Raw genomic sequence first — 24,812 nt, forward strand, 5'->3', positions numbered from 1 at the left:
TCTCTAACGTAAAATGTCACTGCGTACGATTCCAAAGAAACAATCAGAATGAACCTTAGCGATTTTGACTTTGTTTTTAACCTGTTAAATATAATTTAAGATAATCTGATGATAATTAAATTGTAACAAGAACATGATAAACAACACATTTAGAGGGAGGAGCTCCTGAAATGCAACTATTTTGTCCGTTTCTACCAGCGCCATCCATTGACCCAGCCTTCCAGTCATGTCCTTTTTTGAAAGAAGAGGGAATTAAATGCCTGTCAGGATGTAGTACACTCCACTTGCTTGGATTATCCTCTAAGCCCTTTGGACTGTATTATTTCATTTTTTATGTACTTGCGTGTGGATATGTGTAGGAATTGGGCATGGTGTGTTGAAGTGTCCCACTGGAGCAAAGAGGCTTTATGTGTGTGTGTGTGTGTGTGTGCGTGTGTGTGTGTGGGTGCGTGTGTGTGTGTGTGTTTTTTAAACAAATTAAGGTTTTATGTTAGGCTGACATTCAGCAGCTCTCATGTTCAGGCCATTTAAATCCCTGACAAAAATGCAGAAATAAAGCAAAACAACACTTTGACCTCTTGCCGCCTTTTAATACAACCTGTTGCTGCTTTTTCTGCCAAGCTTATCACACATATTTCTAGAGGCACAATTAGAGAAAGCATTCAACTTCTTTAATTTTACGTTAAAAGACAAGACATGTATTGTAAGGTATTAATATAGCTCTACTGGAAAAATCCAGAAGCTCCACTCGTGGCACATCAGATATGGATGTAAATTGTTTTTATTGAGTGTGGATAAGTGAGAAAAACTTTTTTAGATATTTGGTTATAAAGCTACCAGTGCCCCATTATCCAAAAAACGCTTATAAATTGTGTTCAGCAGTTCAATAAAAAATATTTAATTCTATTATATTTGAAAATGTGATTCATTGATGATCTCAAGGGACCAGCAGTTGCTAAAGTAGTTCAAATAGCAGAAGTAACAATCACACTTTGGGGTTTGCAAAAATCAAGTATGAGTAATTCTTATCTCAATGTTGTTGTTTTTTTCTCATTAATGAAGAAAACTAATATTATCCCTAGTGCAAAGTGAAATCTTACAGGGAGCCCAAAAGATATAAAAATTACTCAAACTTTATTAGTAAAGCACATTTAAAACAACAATTGTCTGAGGTTCTGAAGGTTAAGGTTAGTGTTGATGGTTCGTCAATAAGAGACGAATCATCAACACTTTTAAAAATAAAAGAGTTTCAAGGCCAAAACCCTAGTTGACAAAATGAAACACAAAGATCTGTCTCACAATACCTTTATAAAAAACATCTTGATGGAAATATTTTCTGGACTGACGAGACAAAAAGGGGAATTCATGGGAAGGCGCGACCATCATGTAAAGAATTTTATATTGTGATAGGTTTAGCAAATATGTAAAAGACATATTTTCTAGGAAAGTTACATACTGCAGCTTTAAGTGTGGCAGCATAGCAAAATCAGAATGAATATATAAGGGTATTAAAACTTTTTCATATACTGCATTTATTGTTAGCCTTAAAAGATTTCTCTTAATGTTCTCAGGTGCTTCCATTTGCCTTGGATTTGCCACAAACTATGCACCGTCAAGTTAACCAGAGGCTGAATAACACACTTTTAGAGGTGTTTGGCAGCACAAAGCAATGTAATTTACAGTTGAAGTGTTTGCTTTGAACTTAAAGCTCCTGAACCAAACAGCAGTACTGTGACTTTCAGTAGAGAAGATTTTAAAGCCTCTTACCGGTTTGTGTTTGACATTTTGGTTCTGTAATTTTTCTAATACTAAATCTATGTCTGTCTAATGAATCTCCTCCCAAAGAGAATAATGAGTTCTCTGCACTGTGATTCTCGCGACCCAGACAGGAAGGGTGAATGATCGCTAAGCCTATAGGATCTATTCACTGAAGAAGATCCCTTTTCAAGAGCAGATCCTTAATCGTGTTTTCTGGTTTAACAATCACAAGTTCTGCATATTAGCTTAAGCAGCTCAGCTGATCAAAGAGGAGAAAATAGGCCGCATGGGAAAAGGCTGACATAACAGTGTGTGTGTGTTTGCGTGTGTGTGTGTGTGGGAGAACTTTCGCCCTTGTGATGCCATTAAAAAGACACAAACACACACAAACAGACATGTTATATTATAAACTGAGGATTCAGTCTGCAGAAATGAAGGCAGCAGCAATATATGCGTGTGATTTTGCAGATTTTGAAACACTTGTTTTTTCTCGTTATTGTGCTTACAACTTTAGAAATTAGAAATGCTCTGCTAAGTCCATTACATTACAGCTTTGCTTTAGTTGAATTTCATGAAAATGAGTGAGATGCAGGTGTAAAACATAAGAAAAAGTGGAAATTATGTCCCTAAATTCTAGGCAAGGTAAGGTACGTGATGAAAAGAAATGCCAAAGCTAACATGAGCTTCTGAACCCGATGCAGTAACCTGTTCAAACTCTTTTACATCGTCACTTGGTGGTTGGACTCAAAGGAGGCTCTGTGTGTGAATGTAAAAGCTCACTAACAGTTTCCCAGTGACTGTTTGTGTGCTCTGCTAATTAATAACATTAGCTCACATAGGAAATTGAATCTCCTGCAAAATCCTTTTAACTAAAAACTAAATGAGTCATAACCCTTTCTGTTGAAAGGGTTATGCATCACTCTGCTATGATCTGTGAACCCTAAAAGAGTTTTTTGGGGAGTTGCTGCAGTCTCAAAACATATAAACACATTTTTATTTTTATTTTACTGGACTACTATGTATTGGTTGAGCATGAATGTATAAAAGGTTACGTAAAAACATGACTGCGAGGATGAGTGCACAGAGGACAACCATACAAAAGTCAGTAGGGCGATTAATGAAAGGTTCATGCAATTCACATCCAAACATGTTTAGAAACTCAAAATTTAAATGATACTCCACTCACAAGTAGTCAGAAACGTCAAAGCCCGAGTCAGCTAAAGCATTAAGTCTGATGAAAACAACAGTACACAGTAGACTTAGAATGAAGGAAATCAGGCTGAGTTTACTAGAAGTTTATAATTGTAATGGATAGTTTCCACCTCAGAATTTTCTAAGGAGCTGTTTTTTCATCTTTTGCTCCAGAACATTGCCTGTCGTTAAACCAAAGGAGAGAAAACCTTGATGTAGCTCCAGATGTCTAACAACCGAAAGCCTTCTCCAGAATTTATTCCTCACCGTGTGACTTAATGTCTAGCCAACCAACCAGTAATGTAAGGTTTGTCAGGGCCTAGGCGCAGACAGCCACGAGTAATTGGCATGTTGACGATTTAAGAAGAAAAAAGGAAACTTTTAAGTTTTGAACCAGAAAAACAGAATGTGGAGCATGGAGGGACAACTAGACAGAAGCGGAACAAAACAGATCTCAGGCAAAATAATGGATAAATCCAGCCCTGAAAAAATGGGAAATCTGGAGCTTAAACTCTGAGGCAGGAGAGAAAAGTTATAAGAGAACCAGATAAACTAATTAGGGGAAATGTGGCAAAACTGTGGCCAGGAGAACAGAAGGAAATTGAGAGAGGAGACGAGTTAGCACAGAGAAGCTGGACTGAGGTTCAAAGGACCAAGTTGCGAGATGTTGTTGAAGGTGCTATATACATAAAATTTGATTGATTGATTGAAAGACAATGACACATCCAGTCATTAGTAGTTACAATGACCGCCAATTTGTACATTTATGCTGTTTTCTGTATCTGAATGGATTGCACACAGAGCCTTTACATGTTCAGGTTGTACTTAAACTTTCCCCCTTTGACTCAAAATAAACTCAGAAACAATTTGAGCGTCGTTGCTTGAGCTCATTCGAGCTGATTGAATTAATGAAGACCATCCCACTGTCTCGCTGCAACTGTTGACTCTTATAATAGCAGCATCATTGTAGCTGCTGCAGCAGCTCTTCTAGCTGTTGTTTAGAAGTGTTGCGGCTTGTCAGCGCAACAGGAAATCATCAGCAAAGCCGCGGCCTCGGATAATGCTCTCCCTCCGCAGTGTCACTGAGAAGGCCCGGCTATCGCTTTCTCCTCCTCCTCCTCTCTTCTGTGCCTTCCTCTCTGCGCTCACTCTAATTGGCTGCCACTCTGTGCAACCAGCTGTCGGACAGGGAGAGGAATCTGATTACAGAGCCCTGTTTCTGGAGGATGTGCTGTTTGCCAAGATGAGCTGGAGAAAAAGAGGCTGAGGAAGTATTTGAGTGGATTGCTGGTTGTTTTCTTCCCCTCCGTCTCTCGCCTCTTCTGTCTTCCTCTCAGTAACACATATCCTTCTCTTCTTCTGACTTCGCTCCATCTACTTCCTTCATACATGTCTGCCAAGGCGATGGATAGTGAGCGTCCCTTGACGAATCGTGGAGCCTTGCAGCCTGCATATCATGGGGGAAACTCAAATCTTTGTCACAGCTGCTTGGTGTTAAAGGATTTAGTTAAGCATTAGGCTGGTGCTCAGTATTATTACCAGCTTTCTTCCTCACTACATCACAAAACTGGTTTAAAATTTGTTTTTCAGTCTTTGTTTCCTCAGAACATGAGTTGTACTTCCCTTTTTAAGTGAAATGTACTCAAATATAATAGATTAAGCTGATACTTAAGGCCGAAACCAAACATCCATCCATCTATCACACCCACAACCTTCTTCCTGTAAGACAGCAGTACTGAAACCAAACAAAGGTGTTTGAAAAACAAAGTGGATGTCTTTATTGTTGCTTTGAAAAGGAAAATTTTTAACCAACATTTGAATTTCAAATCAAAGCTGGGACAAAACGCCCTCAGCTGTATACAAACTGAGGAGTCATTAACTAAGCAGTGCATGATTAGGCATATTGTTTGTCTATCCCTGGAGCATATCATTGTCATTCTTAATCAAGGCACCGTCAGCTTCCTCTATGGAAGCTGGCTCCACCTGGTGGGGAGCAATCAGCCTAAAATTTTTTATTTTTGGTGCATTGCTCAGACAATACTGTATATTTTTTGATCACATATTTCGCGGCAGCAGTGTGAAATATAGCAGAACTGTATGCATCGTTTCCAGGTGAAATTAAAAGTGATGCGCAGTGCCAGTGCAGCGTTCGCATACACTCGTCAGGATCAGTTCAATATTAATCTTGGATTTTTAAGGTTATATTCTAACCTCTTTTTATCTTGAAACCATTTGTATATAATGCTTACATGCAGTCCAGCTAATATTTGCTTAGATGCTCTTATAGGAGTTGTTTCCAAAGTGGTCCTTACTCAGGGTTGCAAATAAACAGATAAACAAATGTTTCGTCTTGAGGTCCTTCAGAAATGAACTAAATAATAAAAATTACAATGGCTACATATATTTATCATTAAAATAACCATTAAAAATAGATAAAATTAACAAATTTGGGGTTTGTGTGGTCATTATTTCCCAGGTTACTTGGTGTCGTGGAAATGATATTCAACCAGAACTCAAGCTCAAGAGTCTCTTCCTCTATACAGTTTTTGTTGCCACCATTAAACTTCTGCCACAATTCTGACTGAATATTTAAAATAGTAAATTTCATGTGTACTAGTTGACATATTGACATGAGCCTTGCTGTTTTCAGACATAGTCTGAGGTCTGGGTCCTTAATAGTAGACTGCTTTGTCTATCCCAAAGATAGTTTTGATATGTGTTTAGAGTTTCTGTCCTGGTGAAACAGGAAAGCCATCTGAACCAAACTCTAAACCTAAAAAAAGGAAGGAATGTAGTAAGGATGTTCAGGAACCCAGGGGATGTACGTCATAAACTGAAGCTGTGGCTAGACTAGTGTGTCTCTGTCCAAGGTAATCCGAGTTCAACATCAAGGTGAAAAAATGCTGTCCAGGAAATATCGCCTCTTTCAGATTCCTTTCTGGAGAAACTCTTTATGTTCAAATCAGACAATTACTGGGGTTTTTAGACACAATAATATGTATTTCTGCTTCTTTTGTGTCAAAAGCCAATGAGTTTAAATATTTCTGATTTTAAAAAGTGGTCAAATATCCAGGCATTTTGTCATAGACATGCTTATAGTTTCAAAGAGTGTGTTTTTACCAACTTATTACGGTAGTGGTCATTTAACTAGAGGAGTGTGTGAACACAGCATTTCACATTGTGTAATTTTTACGCTGTGTAGACCAGACAAAATCCTCAACAAATTTAAACTTCTGTATTCAAACTACAAAAAGAAAAAAAAAATCTTGTCGCTGTATAATTATTTCATACTGAAAAATCATTAAAAAACCCTCATCAGATTCATACCCATTGTGAACATTTCCAAACATTTTCGCTGCACTTATTCTAAATATAATTAGCAAAGATAGTTAAAGTTTTATAATCTTTAAATGTGATGCCACGAAGAAAGGTGATTCCACTTTAACTGCTTCATCAGTTTTGTATTTTCTTAAACATCTTCAATGTAAATCTCTGTCTGAGCTGGGAAAGAAGATTCCCGTTGTGTGCCAACATCGCTCCATTTCGAACCTCAGAGGTGTGTGGCAGATCTTCTACAGTATCCTGAATCATCCCTTAAGTGCGTCAACCTAGTGGATTAGAGAATCGACTTTGTCCCTCTATGAGCAATAGGGAACAGCCCACTGAGCTGAAAGGAAATGAGTTTGCCATGCAGGCAATTAACTGGAAGCTGAATGGCTGCCATGTACACGGGTAGGACTGAGCCTGAGGGAATCTCCGTCGATCCCAACGTCACCAGCAGGATCCACATACATCTATGTCAAATTTTCTCCAGCCATAATGGGTGCTGGGCCGTCAGGCGACAGGTTTAGGGTTTCAGGTGATTGGCTGCGAGTGAGGGACGAGTGCTGGCCATTGATCCAGCGAGCAACGTTTAAGCCTGACATTTGACGAGTGCTGGGTTGAACTGCGCAACTAGATAAAAATGATACTCATTCAATTTGTCCTTCAGAAAATCTGTCATATGTAGCTGGGGGAGTGGACCAAAAAGCAGGGATGTAAAGTAACGGCAACGTCCTATAATAATGGGTTATGTCAACTTATTCCAAAAGAGGTGATGGTTTTTTTTTTATTTCACTTTTGGCTAAAAATGACTTTCTCCATTATTTTGGGAAGGTGACGGTAAGATTCTTCAATGAACTGAAGATCCAAAGTTTATCAAAATTCAGGAAACACGGGGGACAAAACAGGTGGACAAGCAGGGGAGTGAAAACCGGGTTAGAAACAGAAGAAAATGCTGCCTAAATGGAAGTATTTTAAGCAAAATATAAATATTGGCTTATTCCTGATTGGCGAGATCAAAGCGCTCCATGCTCACAGTTGAGGATCTGTGTGTCTAGCAAATGAATGAAATAAAAGCAAGGGAATTACAGTACAAACAAAACAACTCTAAAAAGGGAACACAGAATCTATGAAAGCTCAACTCTGATCAAACTAAAGTTAATACACTTAAAAAAGACTTCTCAGAAAAGTTCCGTAGAAGCAAATTACAAAAAGCTAAAATGGCTTTATACTATAAATATTATTCACCATCAGCCCCAGTTATCAATTCACACATTATTCTATTTTATTACACTCAAATTAAGCAATAAGTGGCATGTTCATAGATTTGTATCAAGGAGAATTTATGTATGAAACATCAGTTTTCTCATCTTTATTTTAAAGATGAGAAAAAACAAACAAAAACAAACTATTGCTGCACATTTTTATTTTCTTCTAGTTGTAGTCCTTAGAAACCTAAACGGGAATCAATCAAACCTTGAAGAAAACCTGGAATCTGAACAGGATCAGGCGTATTGCTGTGCTTCAGACTATTTCCTCAAACTTTTATTACGCAGTGGGCTTACTTACATATCTGCAGTGCTTATCACTGGATTGTCTTATCAATGGTCAAGCAATAGACAGGCTGCTTTTCTGCACCTGTCATTGTGACGGCTTTTTACGGCTCAACCATCTGCTGAAAGAAGAAAAAGTGAGATAATGCATCAGGAATACGGATGTCAAAGGGATTCAGTTATCTAATTCCTGGTTTGTCTCCTGCCCTTATTGTGCTTTTGATGTAATGGTTTTTCTGATGAGAATGTCAGCATCAGCCCCCATCTGCGGTAATGGGGGCTGATGGACGTATGTATGCAGATGGATTGTCTGATTCCACCGACACAAGACGATTGGCATTATATTTATATCATTATCTCGTACTCTGTCTCTTTCAGCTTTTGCACTGAAAGATTTCCTCTCAGAGATACTGGAATCTACTTCATTACCCCTTACTGCTCCAGACTGGCTGGCTCATTTCCTTTTCTGTAATGAAAAAAAAAAAGAGAAAAACTTTTAATTACCACTTTCCTGTAGTACAGGGGAAGCAATAGCTGCAGGCAAAACACATTAGGAGGATTCTGGAGTTGCCTCCAAATCCAGTATGTTGCCACTGTCTACACTCCCAGGGCCCCATGCATGCATAAAGCGTGCATGAGGCACGCTTTATGTATGCCTCTTGCACGCTTGAGACCTCAATCCTCAGGAAAAATGTGCGGTGGCATATTTTACGCACAAGTCAGCCTGTATAAAAATTTACTTTGCGTCAAAGTTTGTGTAAATATACGCACACTTTTCGCTGGCGTGAAGATGTGCGCCCGCCGTTCAAACTTTTTTCTGTGGACAATATCAAACCACAAAGCATCAAAACTCACCTGAATGCACTGAAATCTGACTACATTCGGTGTCATCTAGACCAAGAAGCATCAAACCTGATGTTTTTCATGATTTTAATATTTTATTGTTTAAACGTAAACGATGAAACTGAACCGCATTTATCCTCAGACAATAAGCTAACACGCACACAAAATAAAGACATTTAAAATGAAATGATGTGAAAACCTTGCTCGAATGTAAATAGTACTTTTTCTCAGTTTTTGTCTCATAAAGATGTAACGCATTGGTCCGCATTAGGATTTAATATAATTTTGTAATGCAGTATAGTTAGTTATTTTTACGTCTTTCATACTGCTGCTAATTGATATGTATTACTGGATGGGACATCGCCTATAAGTCGCCATGTGATGCATTGTGTCCAGAAAACCATTCTATTCCAATGCAGGACAAGCAGAAATCTGTCACAAAAATATTAGTAGTGCCATCATTTGTTATCAGATATATCTGTTAAATACGACTTAAAATAAAGATGAGAAAACTGATGTTTGATACATAAATTCTCCTTGATACAAATCTGTGAACAGTTTGGTTTCTGTTAGTTCTGTCAAGATGCAAGAAGGGGCGAATCTCCCTTATATTGGTCAATCGTTTTATTTTAAATATGCTGCAGGATCCGTAGTTTGATGACTGTTATAAATATCGCCACCTTTTACGCCGATAGGCATTTCCAACATATTTATTTTCTTTATGCCATTCCATCATAGCTCTCACTGTAAGATCATGGTTGTTGCTCAAGATAAGTAGGCTGCATTGAAGGTTGTGGTATTACCTTGAGAAATTGCGGGCAGTCTCAAGCACTATGTTATGAAGTTCGGAAAAACCCTGTTTTGTTTTCTTTTTATGTGCGGAGAGCAAGCAGTGATATTTTGCCACCAGGATAAGTTCCTATATATACCTTGTTATTAGGTTAGAGAATGCATGAGCACTTGACACTGTGTGATAGCTTTCCTCGCTGCTGCATTCTTTTGTTTTGTCTTGTTGGCTGAACAACACAGATTTTTCATATTTGATTCAATGTGTTGCAGTGTTTCTATATCTGAAAGGGGCTTTTATTTATGGCATAGCTGAAATATATATATTTTTTTCATAAGGAAGGAAAAACCATCTACAAACATGTAAAAAATAACAAACAAAAAAAAACCCTTTTCAGCTCCCAAACCGTGGACATCAAAGTTTAACAACCTTTGGGAGAATACATTAAACTTGGAAGCCGGTGTCAGACGGTACAGCAATGGATTGTGGGATGCTTAAACCTAAAGCGTCTACCAATGCATTTATCAATGAAATCTTTCCTTTCATCTTCTTCGCACAGCTGAGATGTGAACACATGCATGCTTCACTGTTTTCTGCCCAGTGTGTTATATTATTCATCAGCCTTGAGGATGGATGGGTAGTGACACGTTAAAATAGGACAACAGCAGTTTATCTTGCAAGTGTCTACCTAAATATTTAATTTTCCCTCAGAGAAGCATAGCAAAATACAAGCTGCTGTTATGTGAAGCCGCGGTGCAGGACACATAGGCATCAAAGGAAGAGTTTAAAGACGTATCACGTGTATCTGTAATTGGCTCAGACATTTTCATTTTTATTTTTTTTCTTACTTTATGGCTTATGTGTAAATATAAATTTCTCCGAGGACCTCTCACAAAATAATTGAGTTGTCTGTGCGTGTTCGATGCGACTGCCTGAACGCAGTCTTTGATGACCCTGCAATCACAAGGGCAAAAACAAACACACAATCCTCACAGGCTCAATCAAGCAGCAGGGTGTCAATTATTCCTCTCTGTTTCATTGAGTTTAGTTCTCTCCTTTGTCTACTGTCTGCTGCAGTCACTCTCTGAGCCTCACTGCAGACACAGAGACTTCGGGTCGCTGTTTCTTCCTAGCATTGACATTATGTTCATCGCAGCCTTTTCACCTCATTTACAGTACCGTAAAAATTTGCTATTGCTTTGTCTGCACACGTAAGTGTTTCGGATCAATGCCCAAACTTTAGATACGGATAATCAATCAGTAAATGTAAAAAATGAAGTTTCCAGATAACAAGTTCAACAATTGGGGTGGAAAAAAGCTAACTGTATTGTTCTGGTCTCTTTTCTCGCCTCCTGGATAAGTTGTCAATGCTTCCGGCGAGTGACTTTGGTCCACATCTAAATGTTCACCTTTGTTTCTTTCAGGTGGGTCCCAAAAACAGTCCCAAAGCCTTAGAAATAGCTTTACCCAAACATATCAATTAAGTTGTCTCCCTCTTTTATTCTTGCCTGTCTTTAAATTAGGACATGATGTGTCGCTTTCTATAATCTTTTAGCACACTCTGTGCGCTTATGCCGGATACTATCGTGCAGTATCCTGATAAACAATCAACATGCAATTTGGAGGAGTGTACTCTTTTTCTCTGCCGGGATCTCTAACCTACCAGGCTCACATCATAAAACTAACTCTTTGGTTTGCTGAGGGTGGCCAGGTTTCCTTGAAGTTGGGTTTGTTTGCACTGATTTTTTTATTTCAGCTTGTTGGTCCTTTTTTTTTGCCTGAGCAATTGCATTGCAGGATATAGACAGCAAATCTGATACCAAAGCTCTTAAATGAATTAATTGCTACTACAATAAAACATTACCAATCCAGTGTGGGAATGTAGCCTTGACCACAGGTCAATTCTCTACTGACAAAGTGTGACATATAAATGAGAGCCATATATCATGGATATGTTGTCACTGCTGCTTGTCCATGGAGCATCCAGGACCCCGATATGCTATTAGCAGAATAATAAACGCTAAAAACACTATGACCTCACCACAGATGGTTTTGTGCACCATCCAAACAGTTTGAAAACTTTAAGAGCAAGCAGAGACAATCCATATTCTGATTTTTAGTTTTGTGGTGTGGTCTTAGTCTGGTGTGAATGGGGCCGCAGTTCTGATTTGATGAAATGGGAATGTTTTAAACCACCAGCGCAATATGTGTTTTCTTCATTGAGGAGATTATGTGATGGTTTAAGTCTGGTTAAGCAGACTTCTTTTTTCTTTCTGTAATTTTTAGCGATTATTGAACAAACCACCAAAACTAATAATTCCAAAGGTGAAGCCTGGAGAAAGTAGGAATGGTCCCATTTTGGTATGCATGTGACTTGAGGTGATGTGCCTTTCATTGGGATAACATGTTTGTTTATCTTAAGGACTCTTTAAAAATTAATGGGGAAATTTGCATTAAGATTTTAACAGCAGAGTGGCGCGCTCCCTTGGAAGTGATTAACTTTTGATGTTGTTTAAGATGTGGATTCGTGATATTTTCTTTTTTTTTAACTATTCTACCCTGTCAGAGGTTTTGACTGCTGAGTTGCATCTGTACATACTTTCTGTTTTTGTAGCCTGGTGCAGAATTTTAGGACACACAGTATGGACTGCAAAGTTTTTGCAATTCGCTTCTGTGGTTGTTTCAGTGTGATTGTCTTTTCAGTTGCAGGATTATTTTCAAAACAGAAAACAGCAAAAGCTTGCTTGAAATATTTTCTAAGTTGAGAATTCGGCCACACCTGGAGAAATCTATGATATACAACGAGTCTTAGTTCCAGATCTCCTAGCTTATTTGCTTGCATTCCGGATTGGACATCCTGTACATCCGACTGCTGCGACCTGCAAAACATTAAACAAAGCAGCTTGACCGACTTTCAGCATCACTCTGACAAACTGGCTTTCTGATTGTCTGCATGAATGCCAGCTTACCGGTAGGTCACTGAACTACTGTGCGTCTCCATGGGCTTGCCTGCACAGGCAACCTGAATAATTTATGCAGCTGATTTTTAGTCGAACTTAGTGAATGGCCATGTGAAATTACCTCGCATCGATTCTGTAAATTGAGAGAGGAGGGCGAGGCAAGGAGAAAGAGGTACATCAAAGAGTACAGGGAGACGAGGATCGCCGTGGGTGAGCTGGTTCATGTGTTTGTGTTCAGATTTGATTCAGACATTTATCCCAATTTAATCACTGGTTCAGTTGACTTTTCGAATACTTTCTTTTTTAACTACAAACGTGGGATTTAGTTGACAAAATGTATAAAGATACTATCGAGCAGGATTATCAAGTATAGATTTGAAATGTAAGAGAAGATTCAAACTAATCTGAGTAAACATTTTGGTGGATCAGTGGCTTTTGTCGGGTTTCGTTGCAGAGTCTGAAGCATTTCTGTAGTAGTTGACTTTCCGAGCATGAAAGCATTACAGTACCAGTTATGTAGTGACGTCAGGACCTCCTGCTTAGTTACAAAATGGAGACTGGGAGCCAATTTGTTTTACATTCTATTTTGATTCTGAATCGCAGTAAATGAGAATCAATCCTTTCTTTTGGAACAACCCTAATAGATACTTTTGTAGATGACAAAGCTTAAGCAACAGGTGTATTGCATTATTTTTGCATCCTCCTGAATAGATATGATTGAAATCATTGCTGAAGATCTCGAATATTGAAACCTGGCCATTCAAGTTGCCGCTGTTGCTCTTTATAAGTTGTTTCAATATTTGTATTATTTGCTGAAATCCATTTTGCTCACATGCTTTAATGCAGCCACACAGAGCAAAAATAAACCCCTTTGGAGAAAAAATTTGGTTAGTAAAAAAAAAAAAAAAAAAAAAAAAAAAGAAAGAAAGAAAATCCCAAATTGAATTGCTCAAAAGAAATCTTGTTGGTAAAGACTCGCTTAGGGACAATAGATTTATATCTTGAAAAAAATAAAAAATTACTATAAAAACGGAAATCAGCAATGCTGACCCTGACATGTTCTGTTGGTGGAAAACTTTAAAGTATATTTGATTAATTTATTGAAGAAAGGTCTGGGGAGTAGCTTTAAAATTGCATTGAACTTTCTTTATAAACTTTGAGATTATAAGTTGCAAAGAGTTAATAACTGCTGTGGCACTAAAGATACCGAAAGGATTCCTATCAGTGATTTATTCAGTATGGGAGCAGCATGTCCCCAGCCAATCTATCAGATCTCTTTGTGGGAAAATTTTGAGCCTTTCTCCAGAGCTCTGTTGTACAGAGGTGGAATATAAGGAGCTTAGCACCCACATTATTCTGGAATAATCATATTATCTGTTGACTTCTCGCTCTGACCTGCACCAAACTCCTCTTTCCTCTACACAGCTCTCATACCCTAATAAATCCAATTTTGGTTTTAACACTGTGCCCATAACTAAATCAACAAATGCCATCCAAGGGGTCTGCATGTTTATCCAGTTTATGACTCTCCTTGAAGAAGTCACAGATGTTGCTTGAAACAAAGTTCCTCCCTGCACATCTGTCACAGAATAACAATAATGAAGAGCTTGTCATCGCCCTCTCCACAGATTTTCTATCAGATTCAAGTTGTGACCCAGTCTCTCCAGAAACACGGTGGAGTTAATGAATTAATTTACTGTTAAATTCAGGTGTATCAATAAATTCAGGTTACAATGTATGGTGGTGTATTGAAAATGACAGAGTATATTTGACTAAATGTGAAGTTAAAGAAATATGCCCTCTAGAAGCGCCCCCTAGTGTTTGGGTAATCGTTGGAATATGAGCCTCAGTAGAAACCATTTCTGTTACTACAGCTAAATGCTTCTTTTAGGGTCTTTATGGTCTAACTGTTCCCTTTTGCTTTAGTGTACTGCAGATGTATATTGTTAAATGTCAAAGCATAGAATTGGATCTTGCTCTGCTGACTCACACACTGATGCAGTGAGGCAAAAATACACAGACTATCTAAAACTGCTCTGGACATCCGTACAAGAAGGTGATGACAGGCCCTGCCGACATGTCTCCAAAGACTATCTGGAGCGAATCATACCGCTTTGCAGACACTGGCCTATTTTTTGCTCCGACGTGTCCACAGGGTCACTCAGCGCTTGGAGATCCAGCATGAATCAGAAGGAGTTCACCCCTGTGCAATAACACTTAAATGTCAAATGATTCAATACTGAATCACCTTAAAGCTGCTGCAGTAATTGCGTTCTTTAGGGTCAGGTAACAGAAATGGCGTATAGATTTACAAGGCTGACATTTCTGCTGGTCAAAAATCTTTTATTTTGTTCAATATTTGTTCCCATATTTCTGTGGCGATTCCTTCCTTTCTTCCTTCCGTCCTTCCTTCTCTCTCTCTCCATGGCCTGTCCAGTTGAATAGCAATCAGAATTGTTGTCTGAATACCAGAAAGAAATCTAACATATTTATTTTCTCAAGTTGAACTTTATGCATATGGCTACAATGCTAGATTCTATATATAAAGGAAATAGCTAAATTAGAAGTTGATTTAATGGACACCGAGACGAAATAGAAAAGAAAGGTAAAGGAATAGAGGTGGTGGAGGAAGTTAACAGAGAAAGAGAGATAATACAAGAAATACAATTGCCAAAGCCTTTTCTACTCGGAGTTGTGAGAGCAGATGGGTGAAAGGCATAATAATAAAACATAAATACCTATATAGTATCCACAAAGCTCAGCAGAGGTTGTGTACTTTTATTAAATAAAGATGCTTGCCTCTTCTTTCCATCGCACAAAAAAACCTGCATAATGTGCTTGCTCCCTCTATGGAATCCAGTTCCTGCTGTCATGTAACCCAATTTGTTTCACAAAAGTTCATACAAACCGGATCCAGAGTTCCCTGAAAGTCCAGGTCAGCTCAGCAAAACTTTGTGAGAAAAACAGTGACATTGCCATTTATGAAGCATGTAACCAGCTGGAATCAATATATTGCTTATTTTGTTTTTAACAAAAACTAATAGTCACTTTGCAGTCCTTAGGCGAACACTGTAAGATAATAGCTCACAATGGCGATGTTGGCGAGTCAGCAGAAAACAGGCAGTAAATATAGATTAGAGGTTGGAGTCGCCACAGCGCAGCTACATTTACACCTTGTGGCTGTTGGGATTATAATGTTTGAATTATGCTGCCAGTGCTACAGCTGTAATGGTTCCTATGCTGAAAGGAAGCCACTGCCTCCTATGCTGCCACATAAAGATTATTTGGACTGTGAGTTTGAGTTAAGAGTGTTTGTTAAGCCAAGACACAGTCATCACTTTACACAGACTCACACAATTGGTTTGTCTTTTCTAGTGATATGCAGACACTTAGCTATTCCAAATGTGAAATTTAATGCAGACAAGAACTAATGGGCAACAGAAATATGGATTTGACTTTGTTTGTGTTGAAATAAATGTTGGACTGGTGTCACTGAGACCAGTTTTGAGCAAAAGGGTGGACTATTATTATTATTATATTATTATTATTATTATTATTATTATTATTATTATTATTATTATTATTATTATTATTATTATTAAAAATAATAATGCTAGTATAGCAACATGTTTCTTTTGGCTGTAAATATATTAACATGTTGGAAGGACCCACAGAGTCCCGACTGGAACCTGATAGAAAATCAGTAGAGGGAACTAAAGATTAGGGAACTAAAGATTAGGGGGACTTTCCAACGTCTAAGACTTACAGCTCCCTATCAGAGATTTTTTCATTTTTCTATAAACTTTTTGGTTTTTAGAATTATAGACTGCAGAGCCCATTTAAATTTGATCTTGGAAGCAAATCTGATACACAGTCAATATACTGATTCCATGCATGAAACACCACTGTTACTTGCTAGATGACGAGAAGTCAAGCTTTTCAAACTACTGTCATGCAATATTTTCTGGAGTTATTGACAACTATCTCTGCTGTGCCACAGCATGTCTGTAACAGTGATGCTTGATCCCATTTCCTGACTGATAACTTTTCCATACTTTTTAACCTTTCTGTAAAATGCAGTTTCAGCTTTAATGGAAACCAGCAAATTTCAGAAAAAATCTTCCAGAACTTTATGCCAGATTAATTAGTTTTAGCTCAACTGGTGGCAGATGGAAACTCCAGATAACTAAAAGCTAAAACTGTATGTTTGAAGTATTAGTTTAAGGATGGATATGCAGCACGCATCCGGGATTAATGTTTTTATTTTTTATTTTTTCCTTTTACCAGAGTGATTTTCTTTCAGTAAAATCTTTTAGAGTAAAGGTGTTAAAAGATCTAAACTTTGATTTATCAGTCATGAATTGTTTTAGACCCATTGCACCATCCAAAAACCAATTCTGTTTTAGAAAAATATACAATAGCATGAGGTTTTTTTTTCCATCACAGCTTAAAAGATCAAATCAGCCTCATTCCACTCACCCTGACCTCCATATGAAAATACCCTTCAGCTTACTGTAAGTACGATAAGCGTGTGTTTTTCTTTTTCAGTATTTGTACCATCTTCCCTCATTCCCTTCATTATTTTTTATTTTTCACAAAAATAAATAATGTGAAAGGGAAAGAGGCAGAAAATAAACAATGGAAGTGGTCTTTTGGGTCTTTGGCACGATGTGGCGGTCACAAAAGTGTTATGAATCGTTAATGTAAGATGTTGCCCTGGCTGAGGAGAGGAAATGTGCTGAAAACATGATTATGGACTGCTGGGGAGACGGAGATTGTTGGCTGAGAGGGGGGAAAAAAAAGATATTAAGCAAGGCGGCGAGGATAAAAGAATTTTGAAGGACGAAGGAGACAAATAGAGGCGACATCCTTTTAAAAGTTAGAGTGCTTGAGGCAATGCCATTTGTTCTGCAGATTAGGGGGGCTACTAAAGTATGGAAATGCAATGGAGGCTGCATCCTGTGCTGTAAAAGTTTCGGTTCACAGAACTTGGTTTGACAGCACCATTTTTCTGAGGGACAGAAATAAAGCAGGGCAGCAGTCTTGGGTCAAAGATGTCAGACAGAGTCAAGGCACTGCCTTCTGTTTAGAGGAGCTAAAGTTGAAGAAGTAGCATTTACATCTATCACTGCGTGACAGCGTGACTTAACTTTTACTGCATAAGGCTGCAGACCATCACTCATTCTGCAAAGTGATTGCTTTATCTCACTGTCTGTCCCCTTTGTCAGCCGTGATTAAGGTTCATATAAATCAATCTGTGTGGGTGTGTGCCTGAAGAGATTCCCATTTAGCTCAGGTGCACCAGTTATGCTGCAACACTCAGACTGAAACTAGCGGGGTTAGAGGCAAAGGAATGTGGCGCTGGGAATATCGATTTGCTTTCTTCCAAATTAGCCTGAAAATATAAATGGAAAAAGCCCTAAATTAGAGACAATTTCAACAATATTAGATAAATTATTCAAAGACTGTTGAGAAAGCTGCAAATTTGATTAAATCCAAATTTGTCCACTCATCGTTTATCTTTTGTATTTTTCCCTGTTGCCTTCAGTAATGAAATTTGCAGGGAAGGAACCGGAGGACGGGAATTAATGTCCGCCAAGACCAACATGTTTCTTATTGTCTTGTTGCAGCTTTGCTGCGGAGGACGTCCTGATGTCTCACATTTCTATTAGATTCCACTGGTCTCTTATGATTGACGCAAGTCCGTCCCAGCTGACAACAAACACACCGTTCTGAATTTATATTTACTCATTTATGTAGTCATGTTAAGAGTTGCCATGCGATCCGAACGACATAATAACCTTACACGGCTATGTCAAAATCCAAGCTTTTTGAGTCTTAAAGAAATAAAGAAGAAAATAAAATGTTTTCCTGCTTTACTGTGATGTAAGTCATGACAATTTCAACTGAAAAAGTAATAATAAAGCAGCTGTAATAGCACCTCTTGATTCGGTTTTTGCATTAATTCTTTTTTGTCAGGAGTCAGACAAAGTCAGACACCTAAACGTTTTGTGTCATAACTGACTGGTGTTTGGTGCTGCCACCACTATGTTTCACTGTAGCCATGGTGTTATGAGCTTTTATGAGATTATAGCCAGGCTTAGATGTTTTGGACCTTTTTTGTCTTACAATGCTAAATCTTGGTCTAGACAGACAGTATGGACCATGTCTGTCCATCCGTCCATCCAACTCTCCATCCATCCCACTTTCCTATACTAAATTATCTCTCTGTGCAAAGTTGTGGTAGGCGATACACCATGGATGGCTTGGCAGTGCATCACAGTGTTCTGCAAAATGTTGCAATAGAGAAACCCCCTTATTGTCTATGACTTGTCAGAAAAACGAGTTTAAAGCACAGGAACAGTTATCACAAAAGACACAGACTTTAACCTTAAAACCGGAAATCACCACATCCCTTACACAAGTCATCTCACAAGGATCAAAGGGGACTTGGGTAATTTCCAAAGTACCCTATGGTGTTGTCCAGGCTCTTTCTCTTTATGTTTGGTTTGCTTTTTGTCTGTGTGTGCCTGTGTGGATTAAAAGAGAGGCCGCCGTTTTCCCAGCCCTATTTTTGCCATACATTTTAAATGACAGCAAGAACGACTCGTCAATCAAAGTGTTTTATTTATGAGTCATTTTCCCATGCTTTGGCAGTCTAAACAAACAGACATCAGCTCTAAATTAATGAGCCCCTCTTTACTTGTCAGAAGAACACGTTTAAGACTTGTCTCCTCCTCTGTGTCTCCTTTTTTCTACCACAGCTTTGATATCAGCAGGCTGCTGCACCAACAACTGCAGAAATGTCAAGCTATGGGACAGGTAAACCACTCTGCACATTATTATGCTTTTTTTTCCTCCTATGAACCACCTTTGTGTTAATTAGGGACTCAGCGAGAAGATGAAAAGCCAGTGAAGGGCATTGTCAGTTTTTACCAGAAGGCTCCATAATCCTGTAATTAGCTCCCATTATTCTGCTTTACCATTCAAAGTGGCTCTCTGATTTTAACTCCTGTGTTGAAATCTATTCAGACTGGGTTGGAGGGGTTTACATTAGCAGGATTTACATGAAGTAATAAAAAGTCTCTTGGGGAGAGAGGCATAACATATGGCAGTATTTGATTCTCATAGGAAGCATTGAGAAATAAACAAACATATTCTGGTCCTGATTAAATACGATGTCAATCGAAGTGTTTCTGCATCAGTTCCTAGGCTTTCTCAGGTGGAATCAGGGAGTGTACTGGGATGATAGCGTTAGAGGTGACCCTCTGTGTGTCATTGTACATCTTCAATCAGGCCTCAGTGTCAGGCCGATATGACTCTGTTAATATTTGATGACTGAGAAACACGGCGTACCTGCCTGTAGTGAGCAGTGGACATTCTTTGCCGCTTCTTTCGGGAAATGCTTAAACATAACAATATGCCACCACAGTGCAGTTCCCTTCCCTCTTGTGTCATACAAAGACGTCAGAAGATGTACTTCGTGTATGTGGCTAGCTAGAAGACAAGTAAGAAGGATGCGTTAACACTGCAGGCTGAAGTCTGGCCCTGGTCACCCCTCAGCTCTCTGATGCAGCGTTGAACAGATGCGAGCAGCCACAAAACATTCTGTCAGGAGCACAAAAGGCGACGAAGCTCAGAATGTTAGTTTTTATTCTATATGCCGCATTTTCCAGACTATAAGTTTTTTACTTTTTTTCATAGTTTGGCTGGTCTTGCAACTTATAGTCAGGTGCAAATTATGTATATTTGATTTTTCTCTTAGATGTTAATTCATACTTTTTGACATGAGCCAAGGATTAAACATTAGTGTCTGCAGCCATGAAGAAAGCTAATTACAGACTAGAAGCAGGAGGGCCACAGCTTGAGGAACAACTCCACAGATGGATGCTATAAGAACACATCTCTGATGGTCTGTGATACCTTTTCAGATTTTCCTACCGTAGAACATAGATAGCTGAGTATATCGGTCGGCGTCATCTTTCGAAACTGCTACAGCACCTGCTGAGGCTTACATCTCCACGCCTTGGTAGTTACCAAGAAGATGAAAATGAATTACTATGCAGGTGTTGCCACTTCATGCAATGCAAGCACCTCACCTCAGATTGACCCTGCATGCACTTCTGGTGTTCTACGCACTTTGATGTTGGAGCGGAGCCGTTCCTAATCACCTGGATTTAGAGCACGGACATCAGGGCGTCAGAAATTGCCAGCTGACTTACAAGCCAAAGTTGACAGTTTGTTGAAAAGCAACTGAATACGTGTCACCGGATCATATCACGTTGGACAATTTCTAAATGAATGTGATGCGTACTTCAGTGTGACATATATATATATATATATATATATATATATATATATATATATATATATATATATATATATATATATATATATATATATATATATATATATATATATATATATATATATATATATATATATATATATATATATATATATATATATATATATATATATATATATATATATATATATATATATTTATTTTTTTCCTTTTTCACACTGCATTTTTCAGCTGATGCAACTTGTAGTCTGGGTAATATGGTAGTACTATTACTATAACATTTTTGAAATCAATAGGACTGCAAGTGTTGGGATTCCAATTATTGCATTTTGTTGAACTTTCAAGAGGTGAGTGCAATGCACCTGAATATCATCTATATGGACCTTTTTGTGATGGACAAGCAGAGGCCTGATTCTCCTGCTGACCTTTCAATGTGATCTATTGATTTCTAAAAGAAGCATTGACCTCAAAAAATACACGTACACAATTGTGCAGATTCTTTCAGCTTTTGTGTGTAAAAGCTGAAAGAATACACAATACACTTTCAGTATATGTGTAGTGCACAACTTTGTTGAACAAGCTGGGATCAGGTGGCATAAATACGAAAGAAAAAGATTGTGATGTATTTTTGGGTTAAATAGAGGACTCTGATCCAGCTGTTGAGCAAACTACCCAGCAAGTGAGGCCGTAGTTATGGCCTTTTTGTCCTTTTTTGTCTCTAGCAGCATAAATGATAGTTCAATTACAATTAACTAGCTCACTTTCATGATGCCATAACAAGTCAGACGTCACTAGTGATTACAGTCTGCTAGAATTAGGGTGGAATAACATATGATTAACACTTCATTTAAATGCACCCATTGAGCATTAATGAGCAAATACACAGTCATCCAGTAAATAATGTCTTGCAAGCATCAGTCAAATTAAAACTCACATTCTTCAGCACTTCCATTTATGTGTAGAGAAACAGTTTTCTTCCATTATCCATCTCACCTGACTTGTTGCAGTAAAATAAAAATATTCTGGGAATCTGTTAGTAGTCTTATTGTTTTGCACCTGAGTATGAAAAGTGAAACATAAGCAGAACAGTACAACCAAACTAGTACTGTTCTAATACCAGTACAAAACATGGTTTTCTTCTTGTCACAGATTCTTCCACCTAAACTGTGGAAGTCTTTGATCTGTTTGATGTGTCATGTTTCCATTTTGGATCTGTTTTTCATGGGAAATTGGCACACACAAATTTCATAATGTAATGTGTGCCAGTTGTCCCAAATCGTGTCAATTGTCCCAATATAAGTATGTGACAGATGTCTGAAAGTATGTCCCAATGTCACAAAAAGCAGGTGCCAAGTGTCTGAAAGTGGGCACCAATTGTCCCAAATTGAGAGTGTGCCAATGGTTTGAAGTTGTGTGCCAAATATCGGCAAAGTTTCCTGGTATCCGTTTTAGGTACTTCGGACAATTGGGACACATTTGTTATTCCCGATTCTAAAAATTCCAGATTTTGTCACAGGGTCACCGTAGGTCAACAAAACATGGGACTATCCAAGGTCCCAGCCTATGCAAGGATCCTTGCATATGCTGGTTGACTTATAAAAATGTTGCAAGTATTGCAGGGTATTTACAACTTTTTGTAAGCATCACCACAAAATGTTCACCCAACAAATATCCTGAACTTCTGCAATATATAATTAAGCCACAGCTGATTTTTAAAGTTGGCAGAAGTTTGTGTGCTGGAAAATAGAATTACACAACTAAATCTGTCACAGTGAAAAGAGAACTGATTCAAAAGGCGAAGGTCTTGAGTTAACAGCCTATCCAATGCTCAACTATGGAGACACATTTTGGGTAGTGACCAAAAGAACAAGATTGTGGATACAAGCGGAGAAAATGAGTTCCTGGGTTCTCCATTTGATAGGTTCATGTTTTTGTTATCTAGGTGTGAGTCAGTGTAGAGCTGCTGCTTCTCTACATTGAGAGGAGCCAGTAGAAGTTAGCTTGGGGAGCTGGTTAGGAATGCCTTCATGGTGAGACCCAGAGGAAGACACAGGACACACAGGAGGGACTATGTTTCCTGACTGGCAGGGAACGCCTTGGGATTCCCCCAGAGGAGCTGGGAGAAGTCTGGGCCTCTCTGCTTAGGCTGCTGCCCCCATGACTCCAGGCCAGGCAAATGATAGATGGATGGGTGGACATATGTAGCTATAGCTACCCTTAACCTTTAAACTTTTTCTCAGCTCATCACTGACCTGTCTGCTGTGTTCCTTGGTCTTAATGTTGCTGGTTGTTCACAAATATTCTCTAACAAACCCCATAAGCCTTCTCGAAGCAGCTATATTCACTTACTAAAATGCTAATTTGCACTCATTTTCACACTTATTTGATTTATGTTGTTGGTCTATCACATAAAACACCAATACAATACACTGAAATACAGTTTATGGTTTTAAAAACGTCAAAACCATAGAGCTGCTATCATATGTCATTGCTTGCTTTTGGGTTTATTAGATCAACTCAGAAACGGTTTCGGTTAAAAACACATTTTTCCTCTTTGTCTTTTTTCTTGTACAGCTTTGAGGCCTCCTCTTGACAACTTGACCACCCACGCCTCACCAAAGAAAGAGGGGTGGTAGTGGGGCAGCCCTCCCGTGACTCTGGGCCTGACAGACTTCAGGGCCTCTGGAAGCCACCCTCCATGGCTCCGGACCATCTGTAGTCCCAGACCTCTTCCATGTGCACAGCCCTTAAAACAGCCTGCCTCCATGTTTTCATTTCTACATATCAGGAGTTTGAACGGGATGTGGAGTGAGAAGGGTTTTTTTTTTTTTTTGTTCTTTTTCTGTTTTTGATGAGAATGCTAATGATGATTTGGAAGACTCATGAGGCCTGCCATGGTTAAATGGATCAGAGAGGATATCTCTCAGTGCCAGCTGCGGTTTTGCTTGCTAACTGCTGGAGAGAGCACAGGGAGGTTGGATGGGGATTGGAGAGGAGATTGAGGACATTGCACTTTTTGTGCTGCTATCCTCTGTTTACAAAAGTAGATCATGATTGGGGAAGCACAGAAAACTTTCAATTCTTTGTTCGTTAAGTCAATTCTTTTCCCACACTCTTTGCTCTTTCCCGCCCCCCCTGCCCACTGCTTTCTCTGTCCTCTACCTAATCTTTGGCGATTTATTATCTTCAACATGTGTAATGAGACTGCTATAATCTATTGTTCTAAATCTCAGTCTCCGAATCCAGACGATCACATGGCCGCCATCATTCCTAGTAAAAACATCACCACTATTTCAAGTAAATGTACAAAAAAAACATTTTTTTCTCAAAGATAACTTTGCAAAAAGACAACAAAAAAAACCACTCTTCCTGTGTCTTAAACCAAGATGGTCAACATTACTAGCTGCTGACAGATGTTCTAGTTCTACAAAATGCAATGATCAGGTGTAATTTTTCTTTTTTGTATTATCTTATGTTCCCTTAAAGCGCCTATATTGAAGCTGGGTGGAAGGTGATATGTTGTCCATATTGATTTTTTGTTTGTTTGTTTTTTTACAAGGAAGTGACGTCCAAGTAAAAAGTAGATTATTGGATTAGTTTTCTATATATCTCTATATACAAATATATTATGATTATTATTTTTGACTTACTTGTATTAGAACTATAATATGAAAATGTGTATGGTATAATAAATAATAAACAGAAGTGTTTATCTAAAAGTGCATCGTGTGCTTGTGTTTTTCTATCACAGCAATGCTGTTTTTTAACAGATGGACTTGAAGTAAGCATGACCAGCTACGGTGACGGTATATGTGGGGTCTCCAGGTTAGATTGTTAGATATAGTAGTAGGACATCCAATATTGTTTATACCTGTGACAGATTTAGATGCAATTTTTATTTTACCAAGATGTTTTTTAGAAGTTATATTAATGTTTTAAATTGGCCCAGCCAGAGTCCTGACTCGAATTTGACAGGAAATCTATAAAAGAAGCTAAAGTTTATTGCAACGGCTAGGAGGCCTTCCAACCTCAAATACTTGGAGCACATTACCCAAAATAAATCAATAAAATAACTGAAGCAACGTGCAAAA

General features: G+C 38.4%; 1 protein-coding gene across 2 annotated transcripts in view; it reads left to right on the top strand.

Moving 5' to 3' along the window:
• Positions 1 to 24,442, top strand: part of ccdc85al (coiled-coil domain containing 85A, like) — a 35,202-nt gene extending 10,760 nt beyond the window's left edge. The window contains exons 3-4 of one of the 2 annotated variants that reach the window (XM_044113692.1): positions 19,178 to 19,235; positions 23,296 to 24,442. In XM_044113692.1, coding sequence (XP_043969627.1) covers positions 19,178 to 19,235; positions 23,296 to 23,314 — 77 coding nt within the window. In that variant the 3' untranslated portion in view covers positions 23,315 to 24,442. The remainder of the gene's footprint in view (positions 1 to 19,177; positions 19,236 to 23,295) is intronic. The other variant, XM_044113693.1, reaches the window with a different exon arrangement.
• Positions 24,443 to 24,812: the final 370 nt, after the last annotated feature.

The sequence above is a fragment of the Gambusia affinis genome, linkage group LG04 (assembly GCF_019740435.1).
Source record: "Gambusia affinis linkage group LG04, SWU_Gaff_1.0, whole genome shotgun sequence".
In the NCBI taxonomy this organism is placed as follows: domain Eukaryota; kingdom Metazoa; phylum Chordata; class Actinopteri; order Cyprinodontiformes; family Poeciliidae; genus Gambusia; species Gambusia affinis.